The sequence below is a fragment of the Mustela nigripes genome, chromosome 4, assembly GCF_022355385.1.
Source record: "Mustela nigripes isolate SB6536 chromosome 4, MUSNIG.SB6536, whole genome shotgun sequence".
NCBI classification, from domain to species: Eukaryota; Metazoa; Chordata; class Mammalia; order Carnivora; family Mustelidae; genus Mustela; species Mustela nigripes.
This window is the reverse complement of record NC_081560.1, coordinates 54,145,712-54,169,757: the sequence shown is the minus strand read 5'-3', so window position 1 is coordinate 54,169,757 and position 24,046 is coordinate 54,145,712. Positions and strand designations below refer to the sequence as shown.

The 24,046-nt window shown below is 37.9% G+C and overlaps 1 protein-coding gene across 1 annotated transcript in view; it reads left to right on the top strand.

The window, feature by feature from the left end:
• The window catches only part of ABCB5 (ATP binding cassette subfamily B member 5), a 116,413-nt gene extending 102,050 nt beyond the window's left edge, over nucleotides 1-14,363 (top strand). The window contains exons 25-28 of the mRNA XM_059395700.1: nucleotides 1,513-1,710; nucleotides 5,590-5,796; nucleotides 11,728-11,874; nucleotides 13,930-14,363. Coding sequence (XP_059251683.1) covers nucleotides 1,513-1,710; nucleotides 5,590-5,796; nucleotides 11,728-11,874; nucleotides 13,930-14,127 — 750 coding nt within the window. The 3' untranslated portion in view covers nucleotides 14,128-14,363. The remainder of the gene's footprint in view (nucleotides 1-1,512; nucleotides 1,711-5,589; nucleotides 5,797-11,727; nucleotides 11,875-13,929) is intronic.
• Nucleotides 14,364-24,046: the final 9,683 nt, after the last annotated feature.

Here is a 24,046-nt window from a genome sequence, read left to right as displayed (position 1 = left end):
TACATTTTTCTATCTACTTTTGTAGATGGTTGAAATTTTCCATAATAAATGTTTAAAATAAGGGTGCCTGTGTAGCTTAGGGTGCCTTCGGCTCAAGTTGTGATCTTGGGGTCCTGGGATTGAGCCCTAAGTCAGGCTCCCTGCTCAGCAGTGGGTCTTTTTCTCCTTTTCCCTCTCCCCCCTCCATTTGCTCATGCTCTCTTTTTCTCTCTCAAATAAATAATCTTTTTAAAAAATGTTTAAAATAGTAAGAATAAATTTTAAAGTGTATTAAAGTCTACTACTGTAAAATCTCTCTATGCCTTTTCCAAAGGCACAGAGCATACACAAAAATAATGCACTATCGTTTCCAGGTTGATTTTGTTAGACATTTATGCATAAATAATACTCATTTTGGGGAAAAGCAGAAAGCACTGAATAAGCTAAAAATAAGCTACTATAGCACATAACATTTTGGCATATATCCTAACATTTCTTTCTTTGGACAACAGAGTATCATTATCAAACATTTTTTTTTAAAGATTTTATTTATTTATTTGACAGAGAGAGATCACAAGTAGGCAGAGAGGCAGGCAGAGAGAGAGAGAGAGAGGAGGAAGCAGGCTCCCCGCTGAGCAGAGTGCCCGATGTGGGACTCGATCCCAGGACCCTGAGATCATGACCTGAGCCGAAGGCAGCGGCTTAACCCACTGAGCCACCCAGGCGCCCCATCAAACATTTTTTGATGCTCTTGTCCTCCACCTACCCCTGCCTTCTACCTGTATGCTGGGTTCAGAAGATGCTGAGCGTGACTATTAAACCTGACTATTTAAAATTCAACCGAATGAGGGCAGATAAACATGAAGATCAAAAGAACCCCAAAATCTTAGAGCCAAATCTATACAGGGAAAGTTAATCATTTAGTAGTAGTTCTGGGAAGTCTTTCATAAACATCTCTGGTTTATATACATATTGGTTTACAAATACTTATACAAAAAAGAAATTAAAGCATAGAGAGAAAAATTAACGTTTAGACATCACTGCCAAATAATGATAAATTGAAAACAGAGATAAGCCCAAATTCAAAACATAATGTATGTTAACTCTAAAACCATGTCCAACTTACAAAATTAACATTTATACATATAGTTTATGAGGATCCCAGCTATTCTGAATTAAGCAATAAAGTTCTGTAAAACAAACTAAAATTTTAAAGATATATATATACAGTTATGTAAAACATTTGGTCAGACAGCTAGTCTGCAGATTAGACAATGTCTATGTAGTGAAACCAAGGGAAACCAGTGCTTTTTAGAACTCAGTGAGGTCCAGAAATGACAAGAAGTACAGATATAAAAATCTAAACAAAAGTGACAGAAATGATTATGCAGTCAGCAGCTCTATAGAGAGGAATATTGTGTAAAATAAAATGGTTATGGAAACATGCGTAATTTTCAGGAAACAGTTGGCCAATGTGCTATAATGTGTTATAATCTTTTTTTAAGTTCTGAACCCTGCCAACTTTTTCCCCAGGATATATGTGAAGGAAATATAGAGTTTCAAGAAGTCTCTTTTTTCTATCCATGTCGCCAAGATGTTCTCATCCTTTGTGACTTATCCCTCAATATTGAGAAAGGGAAGACAGTAGCATTTGTTGGGAGCAGTGGCTGTGGAAAAAGCACTTCTATCCAGCTTCTGCAGAGATTTTATGACCCTGTGAAAGGACAAGTGGTAAGACTGATTTTAAATACTGCTTATCTAGGGTTTAGTGATGCTATTTTTAAACATTCTCTTGGGCTTAATCATTCTTACTGGTTTGAATAGGGCAAATAGTGCAGTAGTTTAGGGGGGAAAAAAACCTCTCTCCCTTAACTAAGTGGGCAAGCAAACCAATAACAAAAATCATGGATAGGACTTTGAAGCTAAATACAAAATACAAAGACTCAAAGATTCTTCGGTGATGATGGTGGCAGAAATTTTGATCTTAAATTGAAGACGACACAAACAAGTAGAAAGATATTCCATGCTCATGGATTGGAAGACCAAAAATTGCTAAAATATCTGTTACGCTAAACAATCTAAGAATTTAATGCAATGTCTATTAAAACACCAACAGCATTTTTCACAAAACTAGAACAATCTTAAAATTTATATGAAACCACAAAAGACCCAGAATAGCCCAAACAATCTTATAAAGGAAAAGCAAAGCTGGAGTTCTCACAATTCCAGATTTCAAGTTATGTTACAAAGTTATAATAATCAAAACAGTATGGTATTGGCACAAAAATAGACACAGACCAATGGATGATAATAGAGAGTCCAGAAATAAAGCCAAAACTTCGACACAAGGGAAAAGAATATACAATAGGGAAGAGACAGTCAATAAATGTGCTAGGAAAATTGGGCATTTACATGCAAAAGGATGAAACTGGACCACTTTCTAATATCATATGTAAAATAATTCAAAGTAGATTAAATATATACATGTAAGACCTGAAACTACAACAGTCCTAGAGAGAACACAGGCAGTAATTTCTCTGACATTGGCTATAGCAACATTTTTCTAAATATGTCTCCTAAGGCAAGGGAAATGAAAGCAAAAATAAACTATTGAGACTACATCAAATTATACTTCTGCACAGTGAAGGAAAACATCAACAAAATAAAAAGGCAGTCTACTGAATGGGAGAAGATATTTGCAAATGGTATCTTCAATAAAGGGTTAATATCCAAAATACATAAAGAATTTCTACAACTCAATACCAAAAAGAAAAAAAAAATCCAATTTAAAAATGGGCAGAGGACCTGAAGAGATATTTTTCCAAAGAAGGCATACAGATGGCCAAGAGACACATAAAAGATGCTCAACATCACTAACCATCAAGAAAATATAAATCAAAAGCACAATGAGGTATCACCTTAAACCTGTCAGAATGACTAGAATTGAAAAGACAAGAAATAACAAATGTTGGCAAGGATGTGGAGAATAACGAACCCTCATGCATTGTTGGTAGGGATATAAATTGGTGCAACCACTGTGGGAAAGAATATGGAGTTTCCTCAAATAATTATAAATAGAAATACCACATGATCCAAAAAATTCCACTGCTGGATATTTATCCAAATAAAATGAAAACACTAATTTGAAAATATATGTGTGCCACTATGTTTATTGCAGCATTATTTATAATACCAAGATATGGAAGCAAACTAAGTATCCATTGATAGACAAATGGATAAGGAAGATGTGGTGTATATATCTGTAATGGAATATTACTCAGCCATAAAAAAGGATGAGATCTTGCCATTTGTGACAACATGGTTGGACCTAAAGCATATTATGCCAAGGGAAATAAGTCAGACTGAGAAAGACAAACACCATATGAGTTCACCCATATGTAGAATCTAAAAAATAAAATAAATGAATAAACAAATAAACTAGCAGGATTAGACCTATAAACACAGAGGAACAAACTGATAGTAGCCAGAGGGAAGCGGGGGAATGGACAGAATGAATGAAGGGGGTAAGTGGGAGATAGAAACTTCTAGTTATGGAATGAATGAGTCACAAGAATAAAGAGCACAACATAGGAAATATGGCCAGTAATATTGTACTAGACTTGAATGGTGACAGATGGTAGCCACACTTATGGTGAGCAGAGCATAATGTATAGAGAAGTTGAATCACTAAATTATACACCTGAAACTAATGTAACATTGTGTGTCAACTACACTCCATTTTTTTCCTAAAATTGAAGAAAAATGAAAAGCCTACAAATTTGAAATTTTAAAAAAGAAAGAAATTTTGATCTTACAAGACATGGAATTGTTTTAGAATACAGGTGTTGGAGGAGGGGTCTAATATCTATATCTAGAATCTTTCTTTATTCTCTTGGTTTAAGACAGAGATAAGTTTCCTCTGCCACCCTGATTCAGGCTTCCTACTATTCCCACCGGCCTTCTCCACCCACCAACTCTCAAAAATATTATGCATGGTTAGAGCTTATTAAATCAGCTCCATTAAGTCCTGCATCCTGATCTCAAAAAAAAAAAAAAAAAGCAAATTCTCTCTCCTTAGAATTCCAATGACTTTTCCTCACCTGGCACCTTTCTTACTCTTCCTTGTATTCAGTTTTTCAATTATCCTCTCCCCCCAACCACCACTAGATCACACACACACATACAATTTCCTTTTGTGCCTCCTCCTCCCTACAAAAAGTCCTAAGCCCCTAAAAGTCAAAGACTGTCATATTAGTCCTCCTTCTGCAATTTATAGGTAACATTTTTTTTCCCATCACAGATTCTCAATGACTCTTTGCAAAATAAAATGATTCAGAATGGTTCCCTTGTTACCAGTGATAACAATGAGTTAACAGTCCAAAATTAGGTAACAGTCATCTATTTACATATAATATAGCACATCCCTTACTTTAAACCCTCCAATGATGTCCTACTACAGTTGGAATAAAACAGAGTCAATTCCATCAATCCTGGTCCTTTGTGGTCTGGTCTCTGCCTATCTCCAAACTCCTCTCCTGTCACTCCCCACCTTGACTACTATGTGTCAGACTCACTGGCTTCTTTGTGTTCTTTAAACTCACTTATGGCCTTTGTTCTTGTTGTTCCCCTGCTTGGAATTTTCTTGCTCTAATCACTTTGCTGATTCCTTATCATTCAAGTCTCAATCCAAATGCTTCTTCCTTAGGTAGGCCTTCCTAGATTACTCTGTAGAAAACAATGCATTTACCAACCTGCTTCCCACATCCCCCCACATCCTCAGTCAATCTCAATTCCATTACCCTGTCTTCACGACACTTTCTTTCTTGAGTTGATTATTTGTTACTATGTTTATTACCTGCCTGTTTCCACTAGAATATAAGCTGCAAGAGGGCAAGAGTTTTATCGTGTGTACCATTTCCCTTGTATGTGAAGAGTCCCCATCAGCTAGTAGGTATGCTCATCAAATGCCAGCTGAATGTTGTTACATGTTCACATGAATAGGCATGGTTGTGTACAAAATGACATACCTCTCTGTATGTGGACTGCTATCAGTCTACACCTTCTCTCTCTCTCTCTCTGGGCTTTAAAAAGTGAAGTCCTGGGGCACCTGGGTGGCTCAGTGGGTTAAGCCTCTGCCTTCAGCTTAGGTCATGATCTCAGGGTCCAGGGATCAAGCCCTGCATCAGGCTCTCTGCTTAATGGGGAGCCTGCTTCCCCCTCTCTCTCTGCCTGCCTCTCTGCCTACTTGTGATCTCTTTCTCTCTGTGTGTTAAATAAATAAATAAAATCTTCAAAAAAAAAAAAAAAAAGTGAGGTCCTATTACAGCAGAAGTTACATAAAGCACCAGGCTTTACTCTAGATCCCAGGCAAGTCTCTAGACTATGCGGCCATTTGTAGAAATGTCAAGTAAGTTTAGGAGTTGACATTTTAGGCAGTTACACTCTGCTTCTATACAATATCATTTACAATCCATCCCTGGATAGCATTTTACTGTGAGGTGGTTTGAATCCCTACCCTTCTTATAATTTGTATATGTTTGAATATAGTGAACTGTAACGTGATATAGTTGTTGGATCTTCACATACCATTCTCCGTTTTGCTTTTGACAGCTATTTGATGGTGTTGATGTGAAGGAATTGAATGTACAATGGCTCCGTTCCCAAATAGCAATTGTTTCTCAAGAGCCTGTACTCTTCAACTGTAGCATTGCCGACAACATTGCCTATGGTGATAACAGCCGTGTTGTGCCATTAGAAGAAATAAAAGAAGTAGCAAAGGCAGCAAATATTCATTCTTTTATTGAAGGTCTCCCTGAGGTAAGAAAAATGTCTGAAATCTTGAATTACAAAGCTCCCAAGTAAGCCTAAGTTGTTGTATTTTGTGCTACTTAAACTATTTATTTATTGCTAGCATCTAATATAAAGTTATATGTAAAAAGCAAAAAGATTGAGATTTTTCTGTGATGACTTTTTCCAAGCCAAACTGTATTACTATTCACTGAATTAGTTTTCTTATTTTGATTCTTTACCTTTTATCCATATACATATACACTCTACTCCTGTCTATATCACCATCATCCTCCCTGCCCCTGGACTACTCCGGTAGCATCTTAGTCTGTCTTCCTGCTGCCAGTCTGCCTCATTATAATGCTTCTTCCTCACAGTAACTAGGGGGATCTTTTAAAAACAAATCAGGGGGTGCCTGGGTGGCTTAGTGGATTAAGCCTCTGCCTTCAGCTCAGGTCATGATCCTAGGGTACTGGGATGTAGCCCCGCATCAGGCTCTCTGCTCAGCAGGGAGCCTGCTTCCCCCTCTCTCTGCCTACCTCTCTGCCTACTTGTGATCTCTCTCTCTCTCTCTGTGTCAAATAAATAAAATCTTTAAAAAAAAAAAAAAACCATAAATTAGATTCTGTCCCTTCCTGCTTAAAACTTCCTAATGGCATCACTTTGCATTTAGAATAAGTCCGGATGTCTTATGTGGCTGGCAAAGCTTTCTGCGATCTGGTTCTGCTTGCCTCTGCAGTTCCTTCCTCACCATATACTCATTCTGCTGCAGCCATGTTGTCCTCTTTCCTATCTCATGAACACACTAAGTTTTTCCCTACCTCAGGACATTTACACTTGCTGTTTCTTCAGCCAGGACCTCCCTTTCTCTGGCTCTTTGCAGAGCCAGCTCCTTAACTTTCAAGCTCATTGTAATGTCATCTTTGCCAAGACCATCCATGGCCACCTTACTTAGAAGAGTCCCCATCACTCCTGTCACCTACTACATATTTATACCATTTGACTTTTACTCTTAAATTGTTTATGATCTTTCATTATTTTTGTTGTACTATTTCCCAATTTACCCCAAACTACATTTTGCAGAAACTCACTGTGCTAACTTTATAGTAAACTTTGAAAACCAAGATATTTCCTAAAAGAAAGAAAGAATAACTTGTTGCTCAGTGTTCTTAAGTTTAACTGTAGTTTACCTTCATATCACCATTACATATATATATATATATGTATGTATATATGTAGAACCATAAAGAAATCTGGTGCCAAAATATCATTTTGGAATAGGACATTGGACATCACATCTAGCAGCAATGTAAATGGCCATTTGTTGTAGTGAGGAAAAGACAGGAAGTTGAGAGATGACTTAGGAGCTATTTCCAGTGTTATGAATGCCTGGATTAGTAATTATAATGTGAAATAAAACAAGGAAAAGGATTTAAAAGATATTGAAAAAGTGGAATTGCCAAGACATGGCTCAGGATTGCCTGTGAAAAGTGAACAAGAAAGTGTATGATACACTGGTCAGCCCGCTGGAATATAGGCACACAGAGTGTGTGATGAGAATACAAAGGAAAGAATGACAAATTCTCTAGGAGCTCAGAGAAAATCACACAGAAGATGCTGTTTTAAACCAGGTTTTGAAGAATGAGTAGGATTTCCTCAGGCAGAGAGGAGACAAATCCATATTTAGAAGACAAATAAGCTCACATGGAAACATACACATGTAAAAGAGTTTTAGGTGTTTGGAAGGAAATAAATTTCAAATCCTGAAAATAAGGCATAAATTGGGGAATTGAGAAGTGGCCAAAACATGAGCAGAGACTAAATGTGAAGGTTTTGATATACTAGCCTAAGAGGTTTAGACTCAGTCTTATTGGAAATAGGAAACCACTAGATATTTTTTAGGTAAAGAAATAAGCTGATCAGATTTTAAAACAAAAAACTGCTGTTGAAGCTCAGCCTTTTCTTTGCTCATCCAGGAGGCACTGTGGCCTTTGTGGTGATGGCAGAGATTCACATTAAAAGGACAAGCCTTGGTGTTTTACAGCATTCTGGATGAGAGCAATGCAGGTCCACATTTTTTGTTACCCAGTTCCAATTTCCAAAAGCTGTTAAACTCCATCCCTTACACACATCCCTTATCTTGTTATGTTTTGTGCTTACTTATTTGGTGAACAAAATGATGTAAAGCCATATGTAGTCTTTATTAATCCTACTTAAAATGAGTAATCAACTATTTCTTCACAAATATTCATATATTTGATTACCACTTGCTTCCCCAGAACTTTTGAAGGTGTTATTATTTACCACATAATAAATATAGTACACATATAGTACATATAGTACACACAATTTGTGGTAAATTTTCTTCTAAAGTCAAACAAAGAGGGGCACCTGGCTGGCTCAGTTAGTAGAGCATGTGCCTCTTGATCTCAGGGTTGTAAGTTCGAGACCCATACTGGGTATAGAGATTACTAAATAAATAAATAAGGTTGTTTGCTTTTTTTTGAGAGAGAGAGAGAGAGAATCTTAAGCAGGTTCTGTGCCCAGCACAGAGCACAACAAGGGGCTCAATCTCACAACACTGAGATCATTACCTGAGCTGAAAGCAGGAGTCAGATGCTTAACAAAGTGAGCCATCCAGGAAAGAGCACAGGCAGACAGAGTGGCAGGCAGAGGCAGAGGGAGAAGCAGACTCCCTGCCAAGCAAGAAGCCTGATGTGGGACTCGATCCCAGGACACTGGGATCACGACCTGAGCCGAAGGCTGCTGCTTAACCCAGACGTCCCCCCAAAACAGAATTCTTGAAGAGATATAGCCCTGAGGGCTTCTGGTAAGGGATTTTGGACCTGCCTGGCAACTCAATATCAGAAGGTGAATAGCAAGGCATTAATTTAGAGTATGGTCTGGATAACACATCTATACTATGTGTCATGGAGGTGATCCACAGACATCCAGAGATATCCACCTAGGATGGGAGTTGTAGCAACATGCCCTTGCTCTTGAGGATCCTCTTAGAAACTCACCAGATGTAGTTTCAGGTCTCAGTCAAGCCATATCATGGCTCCTTGAATAGGACTTCAACCACTGAAACCATCCTAAATTCCTCCATAGAGCCTTCAAGGACTCCTTAGAATACAGTTGCTTTAGGATGAGACTCTTTGATGTTCCCTCCAGAACCCAACTGGCTTTTAGCCCCAGGTTCATATTGAAGAGCCATTGTTCCCTGAGCATGTTATAAATAGGTTGCATATTTCAGGACACTCACAATCCATCCCAGTGTTTGCAGAAAATTAATTTAGATTTTCAGTTTAAACAGGAGACTGAGAGGGCACCTGGATGGTTCAGCAGTTAGGCATCTGCCTTCAGCTCCAGTCACGATCCCAGGGTCCTGGGATTGAGCCCCATGTCGGGCTCCCTGCTCAGTGGGGAGTCTGCTTCTCCCTCTGCGGCAGCTGCCCCTGCTGTACTCTCTCTCTGTCAAATAAATAAATAAAATCCTTAAAAATAAATAGGTAAACAGGAGACTGAGGAGTGCCTGGGTGGCTCAGTTGGTTAAGCATTGGCTCAGGTCATGATCTCAGGGTCTGAGGGACCTGAGATTGAGCCGCTAGTCAAGTCAGACTCCCTGTAGTGAGGAGCCTGCTTTTCCCTCTCCCTCATAAAAATAAATAAACTCTTTAAACAGGAAAATGAAACTCTGTAGTTCATTTTTTTTTTAAGATTTTATTCATTTATTTATTTGAGAGATGAGCAAGGGGAGGGCAGAGAGAGAAGCAGGCTCTTCACTGATGTGAGGTTTGATGATAACCTGAGCCAAAGGCAGATGCTTAACCAACTGAACCACCCAGGTGTCCCTGTAATTCTAAATTAAAAAATGAAAACCTTTGAGCCTTCGGCTCAAGTCATGGTCCCAAGATCCTGGGATCAAGCCCCACATTGGGCTCTCTGCTCAGCAGGAAGCCTGCTTCCCTTCCTCTCCCTCAGCCTGCCTCTCTGCCTGCCTGTCTGCCTACTTGTGATCTCTGTCTGTCAAATAAATAATAAATAAAATCTTTTTTTTTTTAATGAAAACCTTTACTTCAAGTATCTGAAAATGTTTTTAGTTTTTATTTTTATTTTTTAAAGATTTTATTTATTTATTTGACAGACAGAGATCACAAGCAGGCAGACAGGCAGGCAGAGAGAGGGAGAGGAGGAAGTAGGCTCCCTGCAGAGCAGAGAGCCCGATGCGGGACTCGATCCCAGGACCCTGAGATCATGACCTGAGCCGAAGGCAGTGTGGCTTAACCCACTGAGCCACCCAGGCGCCCCTGAAAATGCTTTTAATTTGGTATTGAGACAGGTGTATATTCACATTTATAATCTGTTCTGCTTAATGATGGACAAAATGACTTAATTTTCATCTGATTCATTCTTGATGCTAATATTTTCCTACAACCCAGAGAAGGCCAAGAAATGCAAAGTGATTTCTAAGCTAGTATTGTTGTCTTCTTCAGCTACACTAGAATAATCCATGTACAATTGAAGGTAGACTGGCATAAAGAGTTACAATCCATTATCATTTCCACCCAATCCTCTCTCAGTTTTTGGTTTAAGGTTGGATTCTCTCATTTGAATGGGAACTTTTTGGTATGTGGAAATGAATGGCATAGTTTTACCTGATTATTCTGCCCTGTGAGTCCAAATTTAATAAAATGTATGTTAGAAGGCAGGGGCCCAGCTTGCTGGCAGTCCTGTATAAAAACACAGAGGAAATAAAGTCTGTTTTCTTTGGAGAGCATTCACTCAGAGAAGACACTTCTCTTGGGCTTTAGTAACTCAGACACCATTGTTTTATATAAAGGTAACAACTGTGTATTTTGAATTGAAAAATGAACTTTGAGGTGAAGTAGACACATTTATCATATGGCTGTGTCACAGGCTCTCATGATACCCACTCTGCCCGAATGGTGCCCCTTGAAGGCAGTCAGATGTGGAGGGAAAAGCAATTAATTCAAGCTTCTCTAAGGCACGGCACTAAGACAAAATAAACAGTATATTAATCACGTGCTGCATCTTTGCTATGATGCTGCTACAAGGATCCACGTTTAGAAGGTTGTATGATTAGACTTGCCTTCCCAGTGGAGTCAGTCCATCCACACATTCTTGTCTGGATATCGGTAGCATATATTTGTTAGATAAGTGGTAAGGGGTACTAGAAAGCAGTGTGAAACCTTGGAGGGAAGAGAGTCAATGGGACAATCTAGAAAGCAAGTGGGAGCCTGCTTGCACAAACTGAACTGACAGGTCATGATATAGCAGACTACAACAGCTTGAGGATACTCCTCTAGCAGTTTCTTTATTCTTCTATAGAGGAAAACACTGGAGAAAATGTCATTAGTAAGTAGGAGGGCCGTAGAAACATTGGGAGTGGTAAATGTCCCTATTATGGCCTGAAAAGATGAACGGACTGTCTCTGGGCGCTAGCTTAATTTACTGCCAGGAAGATAACCTGCAGGACTGAGAACAGAATCCCAGGCCCTAGAGAGATGTGCCTCTAGAGGTCTGGTGAGAGCCAGAGTGAAGAAACCCAGTGATTTCCTTGTTTTTATATACTTTAAATCATTTTGACCTGAAAATAGAAGGTAATATAATTTAATGCAAAAAGATTTCTGTTTACTGGGAACTTTCCTTTGCCAGTAATTTTTTTCTTATGCTTTAATTCAAACAATCTCTTTGTAGAAGCATAATGGCAAAGGTCTGCTGTTTGTGATCAGCGTAGATATGTAAATGAGATGGTACTGTTTACTGCTGGTTTAGCATTTATTTGCAACAAAGCCCAAGAATAGATTTCAGCACTTGTTGGGACACAAATTTTCTAGAGTAGCAAAATTTGAAATATTTAGATGGTTCTCGCCCACAGTTGTCATGCTAATTTAAATAACCAAGCCTTGCTTTCTTAATTGCATGTTCCTGTAATAGAAATACAACACACAAGTTGGACTGAAAGGAACACTGCTTTCTGGAGGCCAGAAACAAAGACTAGCTATTGCAAGGGCTCTTCTCCGGAAACCAAAAATTTTACTGTTGGATGAGGCCACTTCAGCCCTTGATAATGAGAGTGAAAAGGTAACATTCTCTTATTTCTTAGAATATTATATCAAATAAGAGAGTGGAGTATTGTGAAAGAAGTCAAGGTCAGTTTGGGACAAGAAAGACCTGGAGAGAATTATAGTCAGAGGGTCACAAGTTCTAATTAAAGTTTTGGCCTTTTAAAAAAGTTAGAGACTGGTTGGGAAGGTGGGAGGGAGTTGGGGCACAGGATGTCTTATGTTCTAGAAAGGTTTTCTCATTTGAAATGATTTATCAGTAAAGGCACAATTCTTGAAATGTTTCTCCAGTCAAGGAAAAAGCCCAAGAAAAATAACTCTCCCATTTTATTATTATTCTTATGATTCCAAACAAATCAATAAGGCAATCTGCATGCATAAAAGAATAATGTAGGGCTGTCTGGGTGGCTCAGTTGGTTGGGCGACTGCCTTCAGCTCCGGTCATGATCCCGGGATCCCGGGATCGAATCCCATATTGGGCTCCCAGCTCCACAGGGAGTCTGCTTCTCCCCCTGATCTTCTCCCCTCTCATGCTCTCTCTCACTGTCTCTCTTTCAAATAAACAAATAAAATCTTTTTTAAAAAATCAACAAAAAGAGTAATCTACACTGCAATGTAAGAGGCTGCTAGTTACTCCATCCTCTATAGACAATCAGCTCTGAGAAGAAAACAAGGAAGCAAAGAGATGTGACAATAGACCTACACTGCAAGCTCTTTCAGATGTTTAATTTTGTTATGCCTTGTACTCTAGTAGTTTCTTGCACACAGTAAGCACTTACTTGTTAAATGAACATTGGTTGAATGAATGATAACTTAAAATTTACTAAGTGTCCATCATATGCTATTATCTCAGTCCTCACAACTTGATGAATTAGCTTATTTTATTAGCCATGTGTGTTTTATAGGTTAACACACTAAGGCTTAGAAAAGAAGTAACTTCTCTGAATTTTAATAGAGCGTGTCTGATCTAAGAGCTTATGTGGTTAACCATCACACAATTGCTTTTGTAGATGATTATCATTCTTGACTTATAAGTAGACAGTGTGTTACAAAAGAAAAAAAACATGATTTTTGGAATCAGGCATATCTGAGCTGTAATCCAGGATTCATCGATTATTAGCATTATGACCTTGGTCAAATGACCTGGACTTTTCAAATCTCAGTTTATTCAAAACAAAAATGAAAATATCCCCCACCTTATGGGGTTATTGTAGGGACTTATATTAGATATCAATCATTGGAATGAATATTTTATATATTCAACAGATACTGGTTTTCAGCCTCCACTCTCATTTCTTTTGTACATTATAACCCATCATGGCTGAGACTTTAGCCAGGATAATTTTAAAGCCAAATTCTACCAAAATAAATAAATAAATCCTATGAGAAGAAATGAAGTAAGTAAATTAGGCATTCTAGAAATAAGTCAATCAGAGAAAGACAACTACCATATGATCTCCCTGATATGAGGAAGTTGAGAAGCAACATGGGGGGTTTGGGGGGGCAGGAAAAGAATAAATGAAACAAGATGGGATTGGGAGGGAGACAACCATAAGAGATTCTTAATCTCACAAAACAAACTGAGGGTTGCCAGGGGGAGGGGGAAAGGGAGAGGGTGGTTGGGTTATGGACACTGGGGAAGGTATATGCTATGGTGAATGCTGTGAAGTGTGTAAACCTGGCAATTCACAGACCTGTACCCCTGAGGCTAATAATATATTATATGTTAATAAAATAACAAATTTAAAAATTTTTTAAAAATTAGGCATTCTACTTAGATATGGAAATACTACTTTCTGACTCTGAGTTTGGAACCACCTACTAACATACAGACAACCATCTCATTTTTATTCATTATCACAAAAGCTTTTCTAATTAGAAGTCTAAATATATCTATAACTACTTTTTCTAGATTTCTGTTGAGTATGGTGAATTTTTCACAAAGCAAAGCAGTTGCCTTTGGGGATAAGCAAATACACAAAGAGTGTTATTAGGTTACTTTTATCAATTTCATTTGGGTAAGTTTATTTGCATCTAAGTCAAGCTAGCAATCACAGATCCTTTTCTCTTCCAGGTGGTTCAGTATGCCCTCAATAATGCCAGAAAGGGGAGGACTTGCCTAGTGGTTGCTCACAGACTCTCCACAATACAGAATGCTGATCTGATAGTAGTCCTGCAGAATGGGAAAATAAAGGAAAAGGGAACTCATCAAGAACTCCTGAGAAATCAAGATATGTATTTTAAATTAGTAAATGCACAGTCAGTGCAGTGAGTTAGCACATATTTTGGAGTTAGCACATATTTTGATCTTTGTGTAACGCAAAGAAATACTTAGTAATTATTTGGCATGCTTTGATCTCTTTTATTACATGTATCAATACCTGGAATCATGCTATTCAAGTACAGACATATTCTGTGTACACAACTTCTTCTCTTCAGATTTTTTTAAAAGAAACAAAATTTGCTGAACTCATGTGAGATAATGCCTGCATCCCTCCTTTGTAAAAATGTTCTGACCCATGTGTTTGTAAAGAAGTTTACTACAAAATGAATCTGTAAACTTTGGCTATAAAATTGGGAATAAAAAATAATAATAAAATAAAAATAAAATAAATAAAATAAAATTGGGAATATATTCCAAGAGAGAAAAATTATCCAATTAACTAAATTGAAAGATTCAATAAAGAGAGAGATGTAGTTGGACTGACATTGTAGGCAGAATGATTTTAACTTGAAGCCTCCAGCATTTTGTAACACATGTCAAACCATTTTGCGCAAATCCTAGTCTTCAGACCATTGGACTTTCTCCCATAATCTCTCTCTCAATGTTTCTTTTAATATAATATCCACTGTTTCCCAAAATTCTATTATATCCCTTTGTTAGGAGGATACAGAGGATTACAATGTAAAATTTCTGGCAGAATTAGATAGTTATCTTCTAATTTACCAGTAAGTAAAATGCTACACATGATCCATCCTGAAGATCTCATTATTCTAAGCTTTAGGTTTTGCAGAATAAATTACAGGCATATTTGTGTATGAACACTTTCTTAAAATAAGAGCTGGTTTTATTACTGGTGAAAAACTTTAAAAGCCATCTTCTATTCAATCAAGTAATTTGTTTAAATCTTACATGTACTTTATATAATATATTATCTAAAATTTCAGTGTAAACAATATGGATAAACTGAGTCATATTTTCCACTTACTTAAAGATGTAATTTCACCTAGCGATATTATCTCTATTTTTAATTTATTTTCTTCCATTTACAGTGACATAGCCAGCCTCTCTAAAGTATATTCTACCAATAATCAGAAATATTGTGAAAAAAACTAAAACCATTTGTGCATATGCCACTTTTTTAATGCCACTTTTTTTTAAAGATTTTATTGATTTATTTGACAGAAATCACAAGTAGACAGAGAGGCAGGCAGAGAGAGGGGGGAAGCAGGCTCTCCACTGAGCAGAGAGCCCAAGCAGGGCTCCATCCCAGGACCCCAAGACCATGACCCGAACTGAAGGCAGAGGCTTAACCCCCTGAGCCACCCCGGCACCCCTAATGCTACTTTTTTTTTAATGGAAAATAAAAATAGGAATCGGGGGACTGAGAACAGATTTATTGTTTAGAAGCATTAGCATGAAAGCCTGTGGCTCCTTTTTTTAAGTTCAATTTAATTAACATATACTGTATTATTAGTTTCAGAATTTAGATGAAGAATTAGATGTAGAATGTAGTGATTCATCAATTGCATACAACACTCAGTGATCCTTCAAGTGCCCTCCTTAATGCCCATCACCCAGTTACCCCATCTGCCTATCCCCTCCCCTCCAGCAGCCCTCAGTTTGTTTCCTACAGTTAAGAGTCTCTTATGATTTGCCTCCCTGTTTTTGTCTTACTTTTCCTTCCTTTCCCTTCTATTCATCTGTTTTGTTTGTTAAATTCCACATATGAATGAAATCAGATTGTATTTATCTTCCTCTGACTTATTTTACTTGGCATAACACCCTCTAGTTCCATCCACATCATAGCAAATGGCACTATTTCATTCTTTTTGATGGCTAAGTAATATTCCTGTGTGTGTGTGTGTGTGTGTGTGTGTGTGTGTGCAAGGATCACCTCTTCTTTATCCATTTATCATTCATCTGTCAGTGAACATATGGACTCTTCCATATTTTGGCTATTGTGGATATTGCTGCTATAAACATTGGGTTGCATGTGCCCCTTCAAATCATTATGCTTGTATCCTTTGGGTAAATACCTAGTAGCATGGTTGCTGGGTCATAGGGTAGCTCTATTTTTAACTCTTTGAGAAACGTGCCTACAGTTTTCCAGAGTGTCTGCACCAGTTTGCATTCCTACCAACAGTGTAAGAGGGTTTCCCTTTCTCTACATCCTTGCCAACATCTGTTGTTTCCTGAGTTGTTAACTTTAGCCATTCTGACCAGTGTGAGGTGGTATCTCATTTTGGTTTCAATTTGTATTTCCCTGTTGCTGGGTGATATTGAGCATCTTTGCATGTGTCTCTTGGCCATTTGCATGTTTTCTTGGAGAGAAATGCCTGGGGATGTCTTCTGTCATGCCTACTTTGCTATTATACATGGATAGAGAGATCTTAGTGGTTTCCATTTCCAGAGTAGGGTGGGCAGGAGGAAAAGCACAGTACTATATAGATATGCTTAAAAGCTTCAGAACAAGAGAACCTCTGGCTTCAATTCTGTAATCCCTCCTGGATTAGCAAATACAGGCATACTTCATTTTATAAAGTTTTGCTTTACTGCACTTCAGAGGTCACAGGTAGGCAGAGAGGCAGGCAGAGAGAGAGGGGGAAACAGGCTCCCCGCTGAGCAGAGAGCCCAATGCGGGCCTCGATCCCAGACCCTGAGATCATGACCTGAGTTGAAGGCAGAGGCTCAACCCACTGAGCCACCCAGGCGCCCTACAATTCAATTTTTAAAGTAGGCTCCACACCTAGTGTGGACCTTGAACTCATAACCCTGAGATCAAGAGTCATATGCTCTACCAACTGAACTAGCCAGGCACCCCTCGATATTGCATTTTTTACAAGATGAAGATTTGTGGCACCCCTGTATTTGGCAAGTCTTTTGGTACCGCTTTTTAATAGCATATGCCCACTTCCTGTCTCTGAATCACATTTTTGTAACTCTTGAAACATTTCAAAGTTTTTCATTACTATTATTATATTTGTTATGATAATCTGTGATCAGTAATCTTCGATGTTGCTATTGTAATTGTTTCAGATCACCATAAACTGCATGCATTAAGATGGTGAATTTATTGATAGATGTGTGTGTGTTCTAACTGCCTCACCTACTGGCCATTCCCCCATCTCTTTCCCTCTCCTTAATCCCCTCTATTCCCTGAGATACAATATTGAAATTGGGCCAATAACCCTACAATGGGCATAAGTGGTCAAGTGAAAGGAAGAGTCACCCATGTCTCACTCTAAACCAAAAGCTAGAAATGATTAAGCTTAGTGAAGAACACTTGTCAAAAGCTAAGATAGGCCAAAAGCTGGGCCTCTTGTACCAATTAGCCAAGCTGGGAATGCAAAGGAAAAGTTCTTGAAGGCAATTAAAAGTTCTACTCCAATGAACACACCAATGATGATAAAAAAGAAAAGTGAAACAGACTCATGGAATTAATTTTAGTATTCTGAATAGAAGATCACACCAGCTGCAATATTCCCTTAAACCAAAGACTAATCCAGAGCAAGATCCTAACTCTCTTCAATTCATGAAGACTAACGAAGCTATAGAAGAAGTTTGAAATTAGCAGAGATTGGTTCATGAGACTAAAGAAAAAGAAGCCATCTCTATAACATAAAATTCCAAGGTGAGGGGTGTCTGGATGGCTGTCAGTTAAGCATCTGACTCTTCCTGATTTTGGCTCAGGCCATGATTTCAGGGTCATGACATCAAGCCCTGCACCGGGCTCCATGCTTAAGATTCTCTCCCTCCTTGTCCTTCTGCCCTTCCCCTGCTCTCTCCTTCTCTCTCTCTCTCTCTAAAAAAAAAAAAAAAAAAAAAGGCAAAGTGAAACAGCTTGTGCTGATAAAGATTGTGCAGCGAGTTATCTAGCTAGAAGATCTAGCTCAGACAATTAATGAAAGTATCTACTAAACAACAGATTTTCAATGTAAATGAAACGGTGTTATTTTGAGAGAACACACCATGTAGGACTTTCATGGCTAGAGAGAAGTCAGTGCCTGTCTTCACAGGCTGGCTTCACAGACTGCCCCTTGTTAGAGGCTTATGAAGCTAATGGGTGACTTTAAGTTGAAGTTAGTGCTCATCTGCCATTATGAAAATCCTAGGGCCCATAAGAATTATGCTAAATCTATTCTGCCTATGCTCCGTAAGTGGAATAGCAAAGCCTGGATGACAAGACCATCTATCTAAAACATGGTTTACTGACTATTTTAAGACCACTGTTGAGATCTACTGCTCAGGAAAAAAAAAATCCTTTCAAAATATTACCACTCACTGACAATGCACCTAGCCACCCAAGAGCTCTGATGGAGATGTACAAGAAGATGAATTTGTTTTTGTTTGTTAACATAGCATCTACTCTGCAGCCCAATAGATCAAGGAGTGATTTCAACTTTCAAGTCTAATTATTTAAGAAATACATTTCATAAGGCTGTAGCTGCCATACATAGTGATTCCTCTGATGAATCTGGGCAAAGTGAATGGAAAATCTTCTGGAAAGAACTCACCATTCTAGATTCCATTAAGAACATTTGTGATACATGGGAAGAGGTCAAAATATCAACATGAACAGGAATTTGGCAGAAGTTGATTCCAGCCCTCATGGACGGTGTGGAGGGGTTCAAGACTTAAGTGGAGGAAATAATTACAGATGTGGTAGAAATAGAGAGCTAGAATTAGATGTGGATCCTGAAGATGGGATTGAATTTGCTGCAATCTTATGATAAAACTTGAATGGATGAGGAATTTATTCAATTGGATAAGAAAAGAAAATAGTTTCTTGAGATGGAAGGTAAAGGTCCTGAAAGGTACCAGCGCTCCTGGTAAAAGTGCTGTAAAGACTGTTGAAATGACAAGAAAAGTTTTAAAATATTTTGCATAAACTAAAGAATTGCTTTAGATAAAATATCAGGGTTTGGGAGGATTGATTCCAATTCTGAAAGAAGTTCTGTGGGTAAAATGCTATCAGACAGCATCATGTGCTACAAAGAAATCGTTCATAAAATGAAGTCCACTGAATCAGCAAACATCACTATTGTCTTATTTTAAGAAATGGCCACAGCCACCCCACCTTCAGCAACCACAGCCTGATCAGTCAGCAGCCATCCACATAGAGGCAGAACTCTCCACCAGCAAAGAGATTATGCTTTGCTAAAATCTCAGATGATGGCTAGCATTTTTTTCTTAAAGCAGGTGTTCTGTATCTGAAAAAGAGGCTAAATTAGGTATTGAGACTTTTATCTTTTAAAAAAAAAAGGTACTTCAGATTCAAAAATAATTATAAATTTTAAATCACTCATTAAAGTTCTTATAAATTAATTATTAAATAATGATATGTTTAGGTTTATAGTTCACAACTTGATTTAAGGGCTTTGAGTAATGGATGCCACAGTATTCAAGGCACCAAATCAGCAAATTTAAGAAGCATTATCTTCTTACAGTGCCTTAGGTACAATAAATACTACGTGATTCAGTTTTTGAAGACTATCAAAGCAGGTGTACATAACTGATACTAAGATGAGGCCCACACATTTACTGAAAAGATGACCTGGTGGGCTGCAAATTGTTTTTGCTTCACCAACCACATCATGCCATCTTGTCATGAGTATTTTCAGGCATTGGTGACCCGCTGGATAGTTTACTTCTACTTTAAGCTAGTATAAGTCCATAAAGATATTTTATTTCCATTCAAATGACAATTTTAATTTTAATTTAGTTAACTCTTTTATTATAGTACATGAGTTGCTTTAATTTATTTAATTTTGAAATAATTTGGTAATTATTATTAATGGTAGAAAAATTAATAAAGGCTTGAAAACTGTCTCCCAATGCCTCTGTCCTCATTCTTTCACTGTCAGTTCTCCAAGTTTCTTCCCTTGACTTGTTCTTATGAGTGAACTTTCTAATCAACCAATGATTCTACCTCACAAACCTTTTGGAGTAAGAGCTCAGAATTAAAACAATACACAGGTAGCCACTAATGGGAAATACTTTCATACAGTAGGTCAAATCCAAAGCATTCTGTGTAAACAAACTAACACATCCAGTAAGCTAAAAACCAGGTTATTAGCTATGACCTAATTTGACTTAACATAAAACTAAGTTGACTTAACATAAAAGCACACTACAGCTTATTGTGAGGAAAGGCAAGATATAAAGTGGATCGGTTGGGTTAGTTATAGAACAGATGTGACATGGTGTTTTTTCTTTTCATTAACATCTGTGCCATACCTTACCCTTGCTAACTTGTTTGTATTCCATGGGTACCTTCACCTTCCTTTTTTTTTTTTTTAAGATTTCATTTATTTATTTGACAGAGAGAGACACAGCAAGAGAGAAAACACAAGCAGAGGGAGTAGGAGAGGGAGAAGCAGGCCTCCCGCCAAGCAGGGAGCCTGATGCAGGACTTGATCCCAGGACCCTAGGATCATGACCTGAGCTGAAAGCAGATGCTTAACGACTGAGCCACCCAGGTGTCCCCACCTTCCATTTTTTTAAAGACTCACTGAACAGCTAGCTCTCTCTCCTAGGAAGGAAGGGTGATACAAAGGATAAAATATGAGGGCTCAGGGCTACTGTAACATACTAACATTTAGAGGATGACTCTGATGGCTCCTGACCTCTGGTCAGCTGCCTTCACTACATTTAGGACTTTCTAGGCGAGGTATTTATAGGTACTCCCCCACCCCTTTCAAAACTAGTGCTACATTCCTGTCTCTTGTAACTGCATCCAAACCCAAAGGTAAAAGACAAGCAGAGGGCAAGGATGCTTAGCCAGGTTTGGACTGAGGGCAGTCTGAGTAAGTTTAGTCTATAAATCATGGCTAGCAGAAATCAGTGTTTTCCTAAGACCAGGAAGTCCTCAAGACTAGGGAATGTTTTATAACATAGATAAAAGTCTTGTGGGAAATCTGGCTCACAAGGAACAGGAATTTGGAATTTTACACTCAAGAACCAAATTATTGGGGTATCTGGGTGGCTCAGTCAGTTAAGTGTGTGCCTTTAGCTCAGGCCATGATCCCAGAGTTTTAGGATCCAGCCCCATATCCAGCTCCCTGCTCAGCAGAGAGTCTGCTTCACCCTCTCCCTCTGCCCCTCCCCACCCCCATCTGTGCTCTCTCTCTCTCAAATAAATTAAATCTTTGAAAAAACAAAACAAAACATTTCCAAAATTAAATAAACCAACAAGCTCATCTAAAAGGTGTAGTTTTATATATATATATATATGGCATAGGCTGCCATAGTTCACCAAATACCTCTACATAGTACCTCAAGTAATACAATTTGCCTTGTTTTAGCAAAACCACACTGATAAAGCTTGTATTACTTTTCTATTGCTTGTTTCCTATTGCTGCTATAACAAATTACCATAAACCTGTTGTTAAAACAACACAGATTTACTATCTTACAGTTCTGCAGTCAGAAGTCTAAAATCAGTCTCTGTAGGCTATGGGGACAAATCTGTTGCTTGTTCTTTTCCAACTTCTAGAACCTTCCCAAGTTATTTGCCTACATCTCTCTGATCGCTGGCTTCCTTTGTCACATCTATCTCTGACCGTCCTCTCTTATAAGGCCCCTTGTGATTTTGTTGGGCTCACATAGAAAATCCAGGATAATGTTCCCATCTCAAGATTCTTAATCACGTCTGCAGACATGTAGGTAGTCTTTTGACATGTAAGGTAGCCACTGTGACATTCACAGGTTACAGGAATGAGGATGTGGTCACCTTTGGGAGGCTATTTGTTTAAACATTTAAATAGCCTATATAAACATTTATTCCACAGCTAAGACAATTTTTCAGATTTACATTATCAGCTCAAAGAAGACCCTAAAAACATCCAGTCCAACATCATCATCATTATATATTGATGAGAGAGCAGAAACTCACATATCTGGCCTCCAAGCACTGTGCTTTTTCTATCACAACATACTACTTTTACTCATTGCTAGTCCAGGATTTCAATGTGTTTGTCATTCTCTCTTTTGCTACTGCATTCTGCTATTGCTGCCATTTCCTCTGACCCTAAGACTAGATTTATTAAATAGAAGTTTATGCTAAGTTCTTTCTTAACCTTATTCTCTTTCCACTAAATAACATTAAATGCTAGCAAATAAAAACAGCATCCTTCATACTGCCAATATATGAGCTTTCATAAACTTCTGCCCCAGTGCACTTCTGAATTTTCCTAAAGTCATTCTAAACTACTACTTCTAATGAGCTAATATTTTTTTAAATTTTCACATAGGTACGGGACAAGCACTAATTATCTCATTAGTCCTCGTATCAACATGATAATGGCATTTATTATTAATATTATCTCTCTTCAAAGAGAAGAAAACTGAAGTTTAAAGAAAATAAGTAACTTGTTGAGTCTTGGACTCCAGGATTCATACACTTATCTAACTCTATAGAGCCTACAGTCTCAACCACAGCCCCAAGGACTTTTGTCTACTGTTAATTTGGGAAGATGGCTAGCTGAATGGAATATGCAGTCATTGCTCACAGGAGTACAATGGGTCATTGTGAGGACCCAACCAAAGTTAGGGCAGGAGTTACACGGTCTAGTAAAATGAACTAGCCACACCCTAAAAATACTCTATACATCCACACCACTGGAAGAACACTGAATTCAGCCCAAGGTATGAGATCTGTTTTTTCTTTAGTGTTTACTTACATGTCTAAGTATTGTGGATTTGGATGCTTTTTATATAGGCAAAATTGCAGAAATACTAGAATTCTAAGCAAAACAAAACAAAACAAACAAAAAAAAACTTTAAAGAGACACACTTCTTGGACAAAGCATAGTATCTTTGATTATAATGTATGTGGAAATATGCTAACTGAATCACCAATGTAACTGAATTTGTTGGGCATGTTTTCTTAATGACATATAGTCAATTATCAAGGTTCAGTTTAATCATACTAAGATGTTTTTCTTTTTAACTGCTTGAAGATCTATTTAAAGTTCATTGAAATTTCAGAAAAGCAAAAGTTAGATAATTAGATGTAAAAAAAATTATAATGAATGCAATTACTGTTACATTATTAGACTGAGGGAAAGAATAGTCCAATAAACTGATCTGTGTTTTTGTAGATATAAATGATAGAATGCTATTCTTTATAACCCAAGTAAAGTTTGTTATTGAATGGAGGTATTCTGTTTGATCAACTTTACTACATCACAGTAATATAATACACAGCTAAAATATTTTCTGACCATTTCAAAGTCAAGATAAGACTCTCAGAAAAGGACTTAAGTTGTTAGATTACCAAAACATTCTGGATAATTGTGAAGCAAAAATGAAAAAAAGGAAGTGAGAAAGAAAAAGAAAAAAACTAAAGAAAGAGACAAATATTTGAAAGCACTCAAATGATAAAAAATATAATATGCTCTTAGCCATCAGCTTAGGAATGGAAGGGAAAAATATCCATCATCATATCCTCAGAAAACCTACAAAAAGAGGTATAAATTCCAATTAAATTCCTAGTTCCACAGCCCCAGTTCAGGAAGAATTAAACCTTTGCCTATGTTAGTTTTATAAATTCCTTTAGTCCCTGATTTCCAGAGCTAAGTGCACTGAGAAGAGAAGGGTTAATAAGTGACATATTAGCAAAAAGAAAAGGCTTTGCTCTCACAGATGGTTTGTACAAGGACACCAAAGGAAGGCAAGAGTAAGAGTGGAGTCATCAAGAATAACAGCAAGGTCAGCAGCAGTGTAGAAAAAGGAGAAAACCTCCAAAATAACAGAGAGAAGGTAAATATCTTCCATTATAAAATGGAATGCTCGGGGCACCTCGGTGGCTCAGTGGGTTAAAGCCTCTGCCTTCGGCTCGGGTCATGACCCCAGGGTTCTGGGATAGAGCCCCGCATCGAGCCCCGCATCGGGCTCTCTGCTTGGCGGGGAGCCTGCTTCCTCCTCTCTGCCTGCCTCTCTGCCTACTTGTGATCTCTATCTGTCA